The sequence below is a fragment of the Thamnophis elegans genome, chromosome Z (assembly GCF_009769535.1).
Source record: "Thamnophis elegans isolate rThaEle1 chromosome Z, rThaEle1.pri, whole genome shotgun sequence".
Taxonomy (NCBI): Eukaryota; Metazoa; Chordata; class Lepidosauria; order Squamata; family Colubridae; genus Thamnophis; species Thamnophis elegans.
This window is the reverse complement of record NC_045558.1, coordinates 129227272-129243947: the sequence shown is the minus strand read 5'-3', so window position 1 is coordinate 129243947 and position 16676 is coordinate 129227272. Positions and strand designations below refer to the sequence as shown.

At 39.4% G+C, this 16676-nt stretch overlaps 1 protein-coding gene across 1 annotated transcript in view; it reads left to right on the top strand.

The window, feature by feature from the left end:
• Positions 1–15266, top strand: part of LOC116521763 (vomeronasal type-2 receptor 26-like) — a gene marked incomplete at its 3' end in the record, with an annotated part of 44747 nt that extends 29481 nt beyond the window's left edge. The window contains exons 7-9 of the mRNA XM_032236421.1: positions 7484–7711; positions 12199–12325; positions 14383–15266. Coding sequence (XP_032092312.1) covers positions 7484–7711; positions 12199–12325; positions 14383–15266 — 1239 coding nt within the window. The remainder of the gene's footprint in view (positions 1–7483; positions 7712–12198; positions 12326–14382) is intronic.
• Positions 15267–16676: the final 1410 nt, after the last annotated feature.

Here is a 16676-nt window from a genome sequence, read left to right as displayed (position 1 = left end):
CAAAGTTGCTTGGTTTCGGTCGGAGTTGCACTCCGATTCTGCAGATCCAGCCGAGGCACAAGGGGATAATCTGGTAGACCATCGCTGGGTTGAGTTTCAGGATGTTGCCCCTGGGGACGTGGACAAGGCCATGAGAGCTGTGAGTGCCTCCACATGTGTACTGGACCCGTGCCCCTCCTGGCTGGTTGTCAACAGCAGGGAGGTGACACGGGGCTGGATCCAGGCAGTTGTTACCGCCTCCCTTTGGGAGGGGGTCTTTCCCCCCGCACTCAAAGCGGCAGTGGTGAGACCCCTCCTGAAGAAACCATCTTTGGATCCAGCCGTTCTTAATAATTACCGTCCAGTCTCCAACCTCCCCTTTGTGGGGAAGGTTGTTGAGAAGGTGGTGGCCTTTCAGCTCCAGCGGGCCTTGGAGGAAGCCAGCTATCTTGACCCATTCCAGTCCGGCTTCAGACCTGGCTACAGCACAGAAACCGCTTTGGTCGCATTGACCGATGACCTCTGGAGAGCCAGGGATCGAGGCCACGCCTCCATCCTGGTTCTCCTTGACCTCTCAGCGGCTTTCGATACCATCGACCATGGTATCCTTCTGCGACGAGTGCGAGAGGTGGGGGTGGGAGGCACTGTTTTGCAGTGGTTCTCCTTTTACCTCTCGGACAGGTCGCAGTCGGTGTTAGTTGGGGGGCAGAGATCGAACCCTAGGCCCCTAACATATGGGGTGCTGCAGGGTTCGGTCCTGTCTCCCCTACTTTTCAACATCTACATGAAACCGCTGGACGAGATCATTCGGCGGCACGGGATAAAATACCACCAGTATGCGGACGATACCCAGCTGTATCTGTCCGCCCCGTGCCAACTCAATGAAGCGGTGGACGTGATGAACCAGGGACTTGAAGCTGTTAGGGACTGGATGAGGGCTAACAAACTCGTGCTCAACCCGGATAAGACCGAGTGGCTGTTGTGTTTCCCTCCCGCCAATTTGGCAAATATTCCATCTCTCAGGTTGGGGGGGTCAAACATTATACCCCTCAGACAGGGTCCGCAACTTGGGAGTCCTCCTGGACCCACAGCTGACTTTCGAACACCATTTGTCAGCTGTGATCAGGGGTGCATTTGCCCAGGTTGCGCCAGTTGCGCCCCTACCTGAACCGGGAGGCTCTCACAACAGTCACTCGTGCCCTTGTGACCTCTAGGCTGGAGTACTGCAATGTGCTCTACATGGGGCTGCCCTTGAGGAGTATTCAGCGACTTCAGCTAGTCCAGAATGCAGTCGCGTGAGCGATTGTGGGTGCACCTCGCTTCACCCACGTAACACCTATCCTCCGCGAGCTACGCTGGCTACCTGTCAATCTCCAGATACGCTTCAAGGTGCTACTTGCCACCTATAAAGCCCTTCATGGTAGTGGATCTGGGTACTTCTGGGTACTTGAGAGACCGCCTACTGCCGATCACCTCCACATGACCCATTAGATCTCATCGTTTAGGCCTCCTCCGAGTTCCATTCGCTGGCCAATGCCGACTGGCCACCACACGGAGTAGAGCCTTCTCGGTGGTAGTCCTGACCCAATGGAACGATCTCCCCGTGGAGCTTCGTACCCTCACCACCCTCCAGACCTTCCGCACAGCCCTTAGAATCTGGCTATCTCGTCAGGCCTGGGGCTAAAGATTGTAACCTGCCCGAATGGTATGAATGTTGTGTTTTAATCATGTACTGTCCTATATGTAAAAGTCTGTTTCCCCCCCCCCCCTTCCTTTTGATTGTGAGCTGCCCTGAGTCCCCCCAGGGAAAAGGGAGGCATACAAATAAACAATCTAATCTAATCTAATCTATTTTGTTGTTTAAACATGCATTTTTAATAATTACATTTTATGCTGCAAATAGTCAAGATGTGTTGGGTGCCGAATCAAGTGGAATGAATGAATGAAAATGGATGGATGGATGGCTGAATCAATCAATCAATCAATCCCAAAATAAGTGTTTTGGTATCTAAGTATTCTTTTCATTTCATCGTCTTTCAAAGATACCAAAGTCATTGTCATCCAGGAGAAGAAGAAACACAGTTGGTATATCTTTATAAATACACTACATAGTTGTTGTGGCCCAGTAGGAGCCATTGGAGCTGCCACCAGACTCCAACAGCGAGGGGCCCTATGAGTCGGCTCTGGAGGATGTGGAGGGCCCTGGACAGGGTTCCAACTCTGAGCAGGGCGCAGAGAGGCTGGTTGGCCACAGGAGGCTCCTGAGCCTTGGACCAGTGGGGAGGAGACAAGGGAGTGTGAGTCTGAGGTCAGCAGTGAGTTGTTCTTGGATGCCCGGCACTGAAGAGCTAATAGGCGTCAGGAACAGTTGCGCAAGTACAGGAGGTAATTGCACTCATCTGGTGATCATTAGGCTCCTCTCCAGACTGTAAAAGGACTACTTGTGCACGCGCTCCTCTTGCAGAAGTCAACTCAGGAATTAATGTCGGAGAACATTATTGTGAGCTTGGCAGGCTGGATTGCTGCCAAGCCTTATCTGTGCTGGATTGCTGCCCAAGCTTTTCTGTGCCGGTTTGCTGCCAAGGACCTGTCTGTCTGTTAATTAAATGCCGTAACTTATCTTTGTCTCAGAGTGTGTGTTGGTGTGGGACGAGAGGGATCAGAACACATAGTATATTTATACTGTTATATGTTGTTGTTGTTATTATTTGTGAAGTTGTGTCCAACCCATCACAACCCCTGGACAACATTTCTCCAGGCCTTCCTGTCTTCTACCATCCTCTGGAGTTCATTTAAGCTCACCTACTGCTTCAGTGACTTCATCCAGCCACTTCATTCTCTGTCATCCCCTTCTTCTTTTGCCCTCCATCTTTCCCAGCTCTTCTCCAGTGAGTCCTTCCTCCTGGTCAGAGTATTTGAGTTTCAATTTCAGGATCTGGTCTTCTAAAGAGCAGTCAGGATTGATCACCTCTAGGACTAACTGGTTTGATTGACTGCAATACTGTTAAAGAGATATACCCATATAGTATGCTTATAATATTTTGATATATTATGGCATATGCTTTATATCAACAATGAAAAAAGGGAGGTGTTTTCTACATCAACATCATTGGCAGGTATCTATTTGGTCTTTGTCTAAATTTCTTTTTTCTTTTTTAAATTTTATTTACAAACATAAAATACACACAAAAAAAACTTGACGTACACCACATTTACACAATACAATACGAACAGGAGCTTCCTGTTCTTTCTAATAGCAATTGCCAATCGATATCACTCACCTTATATTGTTTCCCCTTCTATTATATTTCATTTGCATTTCACCATTCTTAACCCTCTTATCTTACTCGTCTGTCTGCTATATTGGCTGATCACCTCTAGTAAATTTAAACCACTTTGATACATATATACATACATGCATACATGTATGTATGTATGTATGTATGTATGTATGTATGTATATGTATACATACACATACACATATACACACACACATACACACACACAGTTCCTCCTCTTGCTTTTTTGTCATATTCTTGGTTATCATTTTTGTTTCGCCTTTATTGATTTTTAATCCTGCCACTTTGCCATATTCTTCTAATTTTTTAATTAATTTCAGACTGGATTCTAATGGATCTTCTAGAGTAAATACTAGGTCATTGGCATAAGCTTGGGTCTTCTTCTTCATTTTTGAGTCTCAAACCTTTTATTCCCTGTTCCTTCCTAATTTCATTTAATAAAATTTTCAGGGTTAATTTGAACAGCAAAGGAGAGAGGGGGCAACCCTATCTGACTCCCTTTCTTATTTCGATCTTCTCTGTTAGTTCTCCATTCATCAGAACTTTGGCTGTCTGACTGTTATAAAGTTTTTCTATCATTTTTGTAAATTTTCTTCTGAATTTAACCTGTCTAATATTGTTATTGCAAATTTCCAAATTACATTGATGAATGCTTTTTGTGCATCAAGGAAAACCAGTACCATTTGTTTTTCTGAATGTGCCTCGTAATATTCTATTATGTCTAGTATGTCTTGTATTATTTTTAATTATTTTTCTTGTATTCTATGAGGTAAATATCTGTTTTGATCCAGGTGTATTCATTCATTTAAAACCTGTTTAATTCTTCCTGCCATAATTGCTGCAAATATTTTATAATCAGAATTTGGTAATGAAATTGGTCTGTAGTTTTGGATTTCTTGTAGATTGGTTTCTTCTTTCGGGATTAGTAATATTATTGCTTCCATCCATGAGTCAGGCATCTTGGCTTTTCCTAAAACTTTGTTAAACATTTCCACTCCTAGCTTTTCCAATATTATTTTATTATATTTGTATAGCTCCACCAGTATTCCGTCTGATCCTGGGGTTTTATTATTTTTCTGGTTTTTCAGGACCAATTCCACTTTGTCTAATGTTATTGGCCTGTTTATCGCCTCACTTTGTTCTTTTGAAATTGATGTTATCTTTTCTGTGTTTAAATAATGTTTTATCTTGATTTCCTCCATACTATCTTGCGCTTATAGTTTTGCAAAGTATTTATGAATAATATGCTTCTTTTCTTCCACTTTGTATTGACTTCTTCCCTCATTATCTTTTAATTGGTATATCATCCTTTTTTCACTTTCATTCTTCAATCTGTATGCCAGCCATTGTCCAGGTTTGTTGGCTTGTTCAAAGTAATTTTGTCTGGTCGCTTTAATTTTCTGTGCTAATTCCTTTTGAGTTATTAAGTTGATCTTATCTTTTATCATCTCTTTTTTCTTTTTTAATTTTATTCTTTGGGTCTTTCTGTAGTTCAGCTTCGGCTTCCATGAGTTCTTTTTGCATACATTCTTGTTGCTCTTTTTGTTTTCTAGTTTTTCTCGCCATGTATCCCAGAGATTTTGAATTTGTCTTCTTTTTTATTTATTCTAAAGAATAGTTTTAATTCTTTCTCCAGCATTTGAGTGTATTCTATTTCATTTACAATATTTGTATTAATCATCCATCTTTTTCTTCTTCTTTGATCTTTCCATCTTAATTTCATTGGATTATGATCTGCCCACTCATTTGTTTCTATTTCAATTTCATCTAATTGATTACATAGACCAGATGAAATCCAGGCCATGTCAATTCTTGATAGGGACTGATGGGGGTTCGAATAAAAGGTATATTGCTTTCTTGTTTTGTGCCTTTCTCTCCAAATATCATGTAGTTTATATTCCATTGCCATTTCAAAAAAGGATTTGGGCAATGTATTTTCTTGTTTTATTTTTATTTTTTGCTTTCATAGTCCATTTTTTTATCCACTATTGCATTATAATCACCAATTAAGCAAATATTTTCATATTCTAATTATTTATTTTGTTGTGTAATTTCCTATAGAATTCCTCTTGTTTCTGATTTGGTGCATATATGACTATTAATAATATCTGTTTTTCTGTCGCCTCTAATTCAATCATTAGCATCCTTCTTCATCAGAGTAAACTTCTTTGGAGTTTATTTTTTTCCTTTATATAGGTTGCTATCCCTCTTTTTTTTAATCTGCCGGTGCTGTATATAATTTCCCTACTTTTTTTGTTTTCCAGTAAATTCCTATGTTCCCTTTTAATATGCACTTCCTGTATAGAAGTTATATCTGCCTTCAGTTTCTTAAGTTTATTAAACATCTGCGCTCTTTTTTTTTGGTGTGTTCAGTCCATTCAAGTTTAACAAGATAATTGTTATTTCCTGATCCATCTTTATATGGGGTGTTTTTTGTTGCTTCTGGTTTGTATCTGAGTTTTCTCTCTCGCACCTTCCCTTTCTGCTCTCTCTCTTTCTTGCCTCTGTTCTTCTTTCCTGTTTCTTTCCTTGTCTTCTGATGTTTCTTCCTTTTGACTTCTACTTTCTAGGTCCTCTTTACTTCCTTGTTCTTCTTCCATGTGCAGTGTTTTTCATAGACTTTCTGCGCTTCTTCTATATTCTCTTATATCTTTTTCCTTGCCAAGATATCAGTACCCCTTCTGGTACCAACCATCTGTACATTATTCTGTTTTTTATTTAACTGATTTATTAAAAATTGGTATTGTGTACGTTTTTCATGAATTCCCTTCATGATTTGTAGCCGTCACTTCTTGGTTTTGCGTCAATGTCTCTTGTATCATCAATTGCATACTCTGCATTGTTGGTGCTGGTCCCGTTGTTCCTGCCATCGTTCCGCCTTTCTCCAGCCCCAATGCACTCTCAATTGATCTTTGATCTGAGGGGGAGGATGTTGTTGAAGCAGTGTTGGATGTTGTTTTTTTCCCCTAGCTTTACTGATGTTGCCATCTTTATCCCTCTATTTATCCTTGCCCACAATTACATACAGATTCTATTTTACTTCTACTTTATCAGCAATATCAGTGGTATCAATAATTGTATATCCCAATATTTAACAATAATTAACCTTCCTTAATATCATATTTCAATATCTCAACATTCCTATATATTATTCTATTCTGTTTTTGATCCTTAATTATTATATTTCATAGTTATATATCACACTGTTATCTTATACAAATAGATGTCTCTCAATTGTATCAGTTATACAGGTACTCAGTTCTAGTAATTAGTATCTATCTATCTATCTGTCTGTCCATCTATCTATCTATCTATCTATCTATCTATCTATCTATCTATCTATCTATCTATCTATCTATCTATCTATCTATCTATCTATCCCGTATATTCATAATGTGTCCCCTCCAAAAAGAAAAAGAGTGCTTGCTCCCTTTGTTACCTGAGTTTATTGTTCACAGTTGAAACTCTTCAAAGCTCAAAGTTCAGCTATTCTTTGGAAAAACAAAGGAGTAGAAGGAAGAGCAAAAAGAAAAAAATCAACAACCAACCCAACTGTTAAATAATCCTTTATGTGCTTTCCAAGTCTTCTCAGCAGTTACTATGTCCCACTTCTATTGTCCACGCTGGGTTTTCATTCTCACTGTGGCCACTTTCATTCAAGTTATTCACACTGTCAATTCCAACTCAGCGTCTCAGCTTTCACTACTTTTTAGCAAAAATCTGGACTGCAAAAACAGTCTCCTGATCTTTGTCTAAATTTCTAATGCATTCAAAATTTCAAATTAATTCTGCAGAACTAAATGTTTGTCATTTGGTCTACATATATTGATGTTTTTAATTAAATTTTATATTGGTGCTTTCTTATTTTTTTTTTCTGTGATTTAATTTTCGGGAATCACATGTTACTTATTATTTGGTTAAAATTGTACCTTAGCTATTTTATTGTTGTGACTATCAAAAACCTTCAATACCCTGGGTGTGGTGGCCCCATATCTGAAGCAATAGAAGAAAGGTACATAGTTCACATTTTTAGTGATCATAAATAAGGCATACTTCTTGAATTTTATGGACCTTAGAACAGCATTTAACTCAGCTCCTATGGATTTCAATGATTTTGCTAAATTAAACAGATTTTTTTTTAAAAAAAACAAATCTGTACATCTTTTAACCTTATACATTTATTTCATTTTCTTCACTGATTTAGCTGCACCACTTTCTGAGAGGAGTCTCATTTAACAACAGTGCTGGAGAAGAAATTTCTTTTGACCAAAATGGTGAAATCCTGATTGGATTTGATATTATCAATTGGATCACATTTCCAAATCTATCCTTCCAAAGAATCAAAGTTGGAAAAATAGATCCCAAGGCTCTACCAGAGGAAATTTTCTCTATTTATGATGATGGTATTATATGGCCCAATGAGTTTAACAAGGTAAATTCTTCCCCTCAAAAGTAACCTGCCTTCAATGACACTACCTTTGGCAGTTTCTTTAAAAGTAAAGGTAAAGATTCCCCTCGCACATATGTGCTAGTAATTCATGACTCTAGTGGGTGGTGCTCATCTCCATTTCTAAGCCAAAGAGCCAGCACTGTCTGAAGACCTATCCATGGTCATGTGGCCAGACACCAAAGATGTACAGACCGCTGTTACCTTCCCTCCAAAGGTGGTTCATATTTTTCTACTTGCATTTTTACATGCTTTCGAACTGCTAGGTTGGCAGAAGCTGGGACAAGTAACAGGAGCTCATCCCATTATGTGGCACTAGGGATTCAAACCGCCAAACGGTCGACCTTTCTGTTTGACAAGCTCAGCGTCTTACCCACTGGGCCACCATGTCCCTTTCTTTAGTTTCTTTAATGTTAGCCAAAACCATACTTGTGGTTCTGGCCTTCATGATCACCACACCAGGATCTGGGATGAGGAAATGGGTGGAGAAATGGATGGTCACCTCCATTATTCTCACCTATCACCTTGGCTTTTGGAGGCATAAAATGTAATAATTAAAAACGCATATTAAAGCAACAAAATCCAGACACAGTAAATGTGGTGGATACAATTCTATAAGATTTAAAAGGTGCTCTTGAGATTTTTTTTTCATGACTTGGATTTAATAAAAAAAAGTTTGTTTTTTCTCCATGATGGAAGTTTCTCAGAATTGAAACCTGATCAGGATACTGCAAAAAATTAAAACAATAATACTCAGATACTCAATGATTATGACATTTTACTAATGTGGTAGCCATAGCAAATTTTGAAATAATTTCACAGGGCCGAATGTTTAAGTCAGGTTCACATGCCTTGAATCAATATTAGAACTGCAATGTTCCTTTGCAGTAAAATAACAATAACAACATCATCATAATCAACAATAACAATAATAATAATATCTACCAAGAGCAGAGGGTGGTCGAGGACTCCTAAAAGTAAAACAGACTATGGAGGAAGAAAAACACACTTTGAATGATTATATCCAGAAAAGTGAAGAACCAATGATTAAGGAAGTAATGATTCAGGAGCACTGAAAAAAGAAACAGAAGGCTTTATTTTGACAGCTCAAGAACAAGCCATAACCACAAACTACATGAAGGCAAAAATTCAACATGTTACCATCAACAGCAAGTGTCGCCTCTGTAATGAGAAAGACGAGACAGTTGACCACTTGATCAGTGGGTGTAGCAAAATTTCACAAACTGACAACCTACAACGCCATGATCGCGTTGCTAAGATCATTCACTGAAAATTGTATCAAAAGTTTAGATTTGAGTACAGTAAAAACCACTGAGAACATCCGGTTCAGAAGGTTTTAGAGAATGAGAAAGTCAAGATCTTGTGGGACTTCAGAATCCAGACTGACAGGCACTTGGCCCACAACACACCTGACATAACAATAGTTGAAAAGAAAAAAGTATGGTTCATTGACATTGCAATACCTGGAGATGCACAAATTGAAGATAAACAGCAAGAAAAAATCACAAAGTATCGGGATTTGCAAATTGAGGTTGAGTGACTGTGGAAAAAGAAATCATGTGTTGTCCCGATTGCAATTGGAGCCCTTGGAGCAATACTCAAAGGGCTACCTCGCTATTTGGAAATTTTAAATTTATCAGATTTGACCATTCTGATGCCACAAAAAACCACCCTACTTGTTAAAGCTTATATCCTCTGAATCTAAATTAACAGTTCCTAGGTCCTTGGTTAGGACTTGAGCTGTTCAGCTACCAACCAGCCCCAAAGGCTGTGAATCTCACCAAAGATTAATTAATGAATAATGAATAATGAATAATGAATAATGAATAATGAATAATGAATAATGAATAATGAATAATGAATAATGAATAATGAATAATGAATAATGAATAATGAATAATGAATAATGAATAATGAATAATGAATAATGAATAATGAATACCAAATATCAAATACCAAATAAGGCTACTTCAGCTGACTACAATTCAGAAGTTCGGCTGTTCAAATTTCACCGGCTCAGGGTTGACTCAGCCTTCCACTCTTCTGAGGTGGGTAAAATGAGGACCCGGATTGTTGGGGGCAATATGATGACTCTATAAACTGCTTAGAGAGGGCTGAAAGCCCTATGAAGCGGTATATAAGTCTAACTGCTATTGCTATTGCTATTGCTATTGCTATTGCTATTGCTATTGCTATTGCTATGAATAATGAATAATGAATAATGAATAATGAATAATGAATAATGAATAATGAACCATGAACCATGAACCATGAACCATGAACCATGAACCATGAACCATGAACCATAAACAATTAAACTTTAGAAAAAGAAAAATGAAGTTTGAATGATTATGTGAACCAAAGTACAGAAAAATTGCTGTAGGCTGTGAAAATGGAGAACAGCATAAAAACAACAGAAATAAAGGCAGAATATAAGGAAAAACAGCTGGATGACAGATTAAATAGATGGAAAACCAAAGCTTTGCATGGACAGCACTTGAAAAAGATTGAATGAAAATGTGATGACATCTTGACATGGACATGGCTTAAGATGGGAACTATCAAGAAAGAAACGGAAGGTTTAATAATGGCTGCTCAAGAACAAGCACTACAAACCAATGCCATGAAAATGAAGATACAAAAATCCACTGACAACCCAAAGACTTTGCAATAATAAAGTCAAAACTGTTTCACATTTAATATGTGAATGCAGCAAAATTGCACAAACTGATTACAAAGCTAGACATGACCGAGTTACTAAATTAATCCACTGGTCATTATGTAAAAAAATATGATTTACCCATATCCAGAAATCATGGAAACATAAAGTGGAAAAGGTTATCGAAAATGAGAATACAAACAGATCGTCATTTGGAGCACAACATGCCTGATATCACAGCTGTAGAGGGGCCGAAGTGCACAGTTTATTGATATGATTGTATGATTCATGCACATGGTATGGCACTCACTATTAAATGCTTGGTTTTGCTTGACAGCGGGAGTGATAATCTTACCCGCACAAACATCTGTGTTACATGCACTGATAACCCTATCAGTGCCAAGAGCCAAGGTGGCGCAGTGGTTAAATGCAGCACTGCAGGCTACTGCTAGATCAGCAGGTCAGTGGTTCAAATCCCACCGGCTCAGGGTTGACTCAGCCTTCCATCCTTCCGAGGTGGGTAAAATGAGGACCCAGATTGTTGGGGGCAATATGCTGACTCTCTGTAAACCGCTTAGAGAGGCCTGAAAGGCCTATGAAGCGGTATATAAGTCTACTGCTATTGCTATTGCTATTGCTATGAATTTTTGATTGCTGGGGACAGAAATATTCTGTATCAATTAATTCTTTCTCCCTGCTGTTTAAATGTTTATCCAGAAAATCTGTGAATTTAATGCCAAGTAACTCAGTCCCTTTCTTGGATGGGTGCAAACCATCTCTTTTGTACAGTTTTTCATTGGACCAGCTGTAGGCATCATGGCTAATAAAACCAAAGCTTTCCCTTTTACACCACGCCTTTAGCCACACCTTAAACTCTGTTACATGCTGGCCCTTCCCTTTTTGTTTCTTATATACTGGTAAAATCTCTGAAAAGATAAGACTACAACCTATACTACTAAGTTCATACCCCAAGCTCTGGAAATTATTCTTCATAGAAATTACATCTTTTAGGGACAGATCATTTGTGCCAAGATGTATAATAGCATCAACATCACAGTCCTTACTTGCATTCTTGACGATCTTAAGAATACACCTCTTGTCTCTGCTGGCAGTAGCACCTGGCAGACACCTGACCTCTTTTAAAACCTCCATATCCTTTCCTAAATTTACATCCCTTATGATTGAATCACCAACAAGAAGTTGACTTCTCTTTTTGCATACCTTGCTCTTCTTGTGCAACTGATGTATAATACCTGGTTCCCCATTTCGCCTTTCCAAAGTAAGTTCTTCATTTTGGACCACAATCCCCTGCTTATTTGAGTCATCATTATCACAACTAACTTGACCTGTTCTCTTTAGTGTACCCATTAGGGTCAGCAAGGGCTGTATATCTGTTATCCTGGGTCACAGCAAAAACTTTGTGTTTATCATTCACAGCTCTCACCCTGCCTGATCCCACGATTGTCCAGACTGCTCTACTCCTGCGGGATCTTTGCAGTGCGGGGGGGGGGGGGGGGCTGATAGCATGGCATCTTCGTAGAGTGGAATGGCCGAATTGGACACCTAATTTCTGCTTGGAGAGCACAGATTAGAGATTCTAGATAGGTAATCTGTCTATGTAGCCCAGTAATTTGTTTACAAAGGGGACAGTATCCAAATTTGAAAAGAATACTGTGAAAGACAGGTGCAAGACAGCTATTAAATTGAACTAAACCAGTCATTTTGAAATAAATAAAATCACAATTTCAAGTGCACTAATCCAGAATGTATTATTTTGTTCATTTATGAATAGGTACTTCCCCGTTCGGTGTGTAATGAGAATTGCTATCCAGGTTCAGTCAAGAGAAAGAAGGAAGGCAAACCATTTTGCTGCTATGATTGCTTCCCATGTCCTGAAGGCCAGATTTCAAACCAAAAAGGTAAATGTAAGAGAATATAACAGTTTGATCTTTCATCACATTAAGATTCTTATCATAAATTTAACATTAACTTTCAGCATGGGTGGATTTAATGGAGCAGTTAATGTGAAAGCCATGGCTCAATAATTCAATATAACATTTGTGTCAAAAACTCTGTAGAGATGGCTGAATAACCTAGAATATCTATAGAATTTCCCACTTTCATATACTCCAGGGGTGAAATGCTACTGTTTCGGACCAGTTTGCCTGAACCGATAGTAAAAAAATGCTACCGGTTTGAGTGAAATGGTATATCTGATGATCAGCTGTAATGCCTGTTTTATATTAGCTAGAATCATTGGATTTTCTGCTTTCTAATTAATCTAAATCGTGTGGCACAGCAGATGTCCACCCCCCCCCTCGCTGTTCTACTTACCTTTGCAATTTCAGAAGGCTTCAAAATGTTCCTTTTTTAGCATTGTGGGGCACTCCTCAAGCACGGATGAACGCAAATCACACATTTGGTAGCAGACTCACTGAACCAGGAGCAGAGTTTGAAGGATTTCACCACTGATATACTCTGTACTTTGATGTTTGTTCTTTTAGCTGCTTAAACACTTAACCTTCCTCTCTGTTTTATGAAGTCTCTTTACATATCTTTTAGAAGGTTGAACTGTTTTATTTATGCACTCTTGGGATGCTCCAATGCACAAATAAAACAAAGATGGGGAGAACTAACCACCTGCAGAATTATAGTTGGCAAAGCCAAGTCCTCAAGCATTTGTTAAAGGCCAAAAGGATGGGTGCAGATTATGAATGCAGTGTTAACTTAATGGCCACTGCAAAAACACAGTAAAATCAGTTCCAGTCACATGATGAACCTGCTTTATAACTATCACAACTTACAACCATAATTGCCAGGTTCAATTATGTTCATAAGTTAAAAACTACCTATATAATCAAACAATGGAAATCATGCGTTGGTTTGAAATACAATACAATAGCAGAGTTGTAAGGGACCTTGAAGGTCTTCTACTCCAACCCCCTGCTTAGGCAGGAAACCCTATACCATTTCAGACAAATGGCTATCCAATATCTTCTTAAAGACTTCCAGTGTTGGGGCATACACAACTTCGGAGGCAAGCTGTTCCACTGATTCATTGTTCTAACTGTCAGGAAATTTATCCTCAGTTCTAAGTTGCTTCTCTCCTTGATTAGTTTCCACCCATTGCTTCTTGTTCTACCATCAGATGCCTTGGAGAAGAGTTTGACACCCTCTTCTTTGTGGCACCCCTGAGATATTGGAACACTGCTATCATGTCTCCCCTAGTCCTTCTTTTCATTAAACGAGACATACCCAGTTCCTGCTACTATTCTTCATATGCTTTAGCCTCCAGTCCCCTCATCATCTCTGCACTCTTGCTAGAGTCTCCATGTATTTTCTACAGTGTGGTGACCAAAACTGAATGCAGTATTCCACGTGTGGCCTTACCAAAGGATTATAAAGTGGTATTAACACTTCGCGTGGTCTTGATTCTATCCCTCTGTTTATGTAGCCTAAAACTGTGTTGGCTTTTTTGGCAGCTGCTGCATACAGCTGGCTCCTATTTAAATGGTTGTCCACTAGGGCTTCAAGATCCCTCTCACAGTTACTACTATTGAGAAAGGTGCCACCTATACTGTACCTGTGCATTTTGTTTTTATGTTATAAATCTAATAGTATGAGAAAGCTAATAGCAATAGCAATAGCAATAGCACTTAGACTTGTATACTGCTTCACAGTGCTTTTACAGCCCTCTCTAAGCAGTTTACAGAGTCAGCCTATTGCCCCCAACAATCTGGGTCCCCATTTTACCAACCTCGGAAGGGTGGAAGGCTGAGTCAACCTTGAGCCTGATGAGATTCGATCTGCCAGATTGCAAGCAGCCGGCAGTCAGCAGAAGTAGCGTGCAGTACTGCATTCTAACCACTGGGCCACCGTGGCTCTTATGAAGGTTTTCTTAGAACATTCATACAAATTTGAGCATTGTTTGCAGAAATGTTAGTGAGATCAATTATATGTCTGCTTGCTTTTTCAGATATGGATATCTGTTTCCAGTGTCCACAAGATCAGTATCCAGATCCAGAACACAGTTTGTGCATTCCAAAAACAATGAGCTTCTTGTCTTATGAAGAACCTTTAGGGAGTGGTCTGGTCATTCTTGCTTCTTCCTTTTCTCTCCTAACACTACTAGTGCTCTGGATTTTCTTCAAGTACCAGGACACCCCCATTGTTAAGGCTAACAACCAGCACCTCAGCTACATTCTTCTCATTGCTCTCTTGCTTTCTTTCCTTTGTGTTTTCCTATTCATTGGCCACCCAAAAAAGGTAACCTGCCTGCTACGACAAACTGCCTTCGGCATCATTTTCTCTGTGGCAGTTTCTTCAGTGTTAGCTAAAACCATCCTTGTGGTTCTGGCTTTCATGGTGATCAAGCCAGGATCAGGGATGAGGAAATTGATGGGGAAGTGGATGGTCACCTCCATTATTCTTTGTTGCTCTTTTATTCAAGTTACCATTTGTATTATATGGCTGTCTGTATCTCCCCCTTTCCCAGATTTGGACATGCAAGCAATGACTACAGAAATTGTTCTGGAATGCAATGAAGGATCTGTATTTATGTTCTACTGTGTCTTAGGTTTTATGGGCTTCCTGGCCATTATGAGCTTTACAGTGGCTTTCCTAGCAAGAAAGCTGCCTGACAGTTTTAATGAAGCCAAATTTATCACTTTTAGCATGTTAGTATTTTGCAGTGTTTGGCTGTCCTTCATTCCCACTTATCTGAGTACAAAGGGAAAATATATGGTGGCCGTAGAGATCTTTTCCATAGTAGCATCCAGTTTTGGGTTACTGAGCTGTATCTTTTCCCCCAAATGTTATATTATTTTGATTAGGCCTGAAATAAATAACAAAGATATTATAGGAAGAGGAAAAAAGTAAAAAAAAGTAAAGTGTATGAGGAACTTGAATTTAAAGGACAAAATTATACAAGACACGGAGCATGGAAAGAGTATGGAAAAGTACTCTCTAATGTTGAAATTGTTTGATAAAAGCTAAAATTCAACTACATGCTTTGTTTTTTTTATTGACAGAAGGCAGTAGACTTCTGGTTTTAACCTTGTCCAACCATTAAAGGTAAAGGTAAAGGTTCCTCTCGCACATATGTTCTAGGGGGCAGTGCTCATTTCCATTTCAAAGCCGAAGAGCCAGCGCTGTCTGAATATGTCTCCATGATCATGTGACATAACTAACTTGGCATAACTAAATATCAAACATGTACAGAACACTGTTACCTTTCCACCAAAGGTGGTTCCTCTTTTTCTGCTTGCATTTTACGTGCTTTAGAACTGCTAGGTTTGGCAGTTCAGCCTGTTATGCGGCACTGGGGATTCAAACTGCTAAATTGCTGACCTTTCTGATTAACAAGCTCAGCGTTTTAGCCACTGAGCCACTGCGCCCCCACCATTATAAGGCTGATATTCTAAAATTGGAAGGGGAGGTTGGCAACAGGGAATGAGACTGTTCAGGGGCCTTGTTCACAACACTACACTGCATTGAGATTTTAAAAAGTTGTTCATTCAAGAGGAATATATACTGCCACCACTTGAAGGCATTATATAGAAAGATAAATATAAAGGTTTTCCCTGTCCAGTCATGTCCAATTCTAGTGCACGGTGCTCAAGTTCACTTTTTAGTGAAAAGAGCCAACATTGTCCAAAGACAATTCTGTGATCATGAGCTCAGCATGACTATAAGCTGATGTGCACAGAATGTTGCTATCTTCCCACCAAAGTAGTACACAATGGCTCAGTAATTAAAGGTACGGAGCTTGTTAGCTGAAAAGCTGACAGCTGGGTTTGAGACGCAAGTCCTGCGTGACACAGTGGAGCTCCTATTACTTGCTCCAGGTCCTGCCACCAACCTAGTATGCAAATGCAAGTATATAAATAGGTAGAAAGGCAGCAGTAAATTTTTGAATATTCACCAATTGTGATAGAATTAATGGAGTAGGGCTTAATGAGTGGTATAAAAAGAGGAGGGCTTATTATTTATATCCAGAACCTCATCTACTTCCGTGTGAAATATTTTTCTATGTATGTATGACACCGAACCCCATCATTCAGCCCTAAAATTTCATCAGCTTAGTGTGCCACAAAGTATCCCCAATTACTGTTTGCTTTGTAATTGCTGAGGAACTGCTGGAACTGCAGAGTGTTCTGGCATGGAAAAGTTAAAGCCCTTGGAGGCTGAGGAATCTCTTTCCCTCACATGGAAAAACTCATAGTTCACTATTACCTTCTGCCTCTCAGGCCCTGCTTCACAAATCACTTG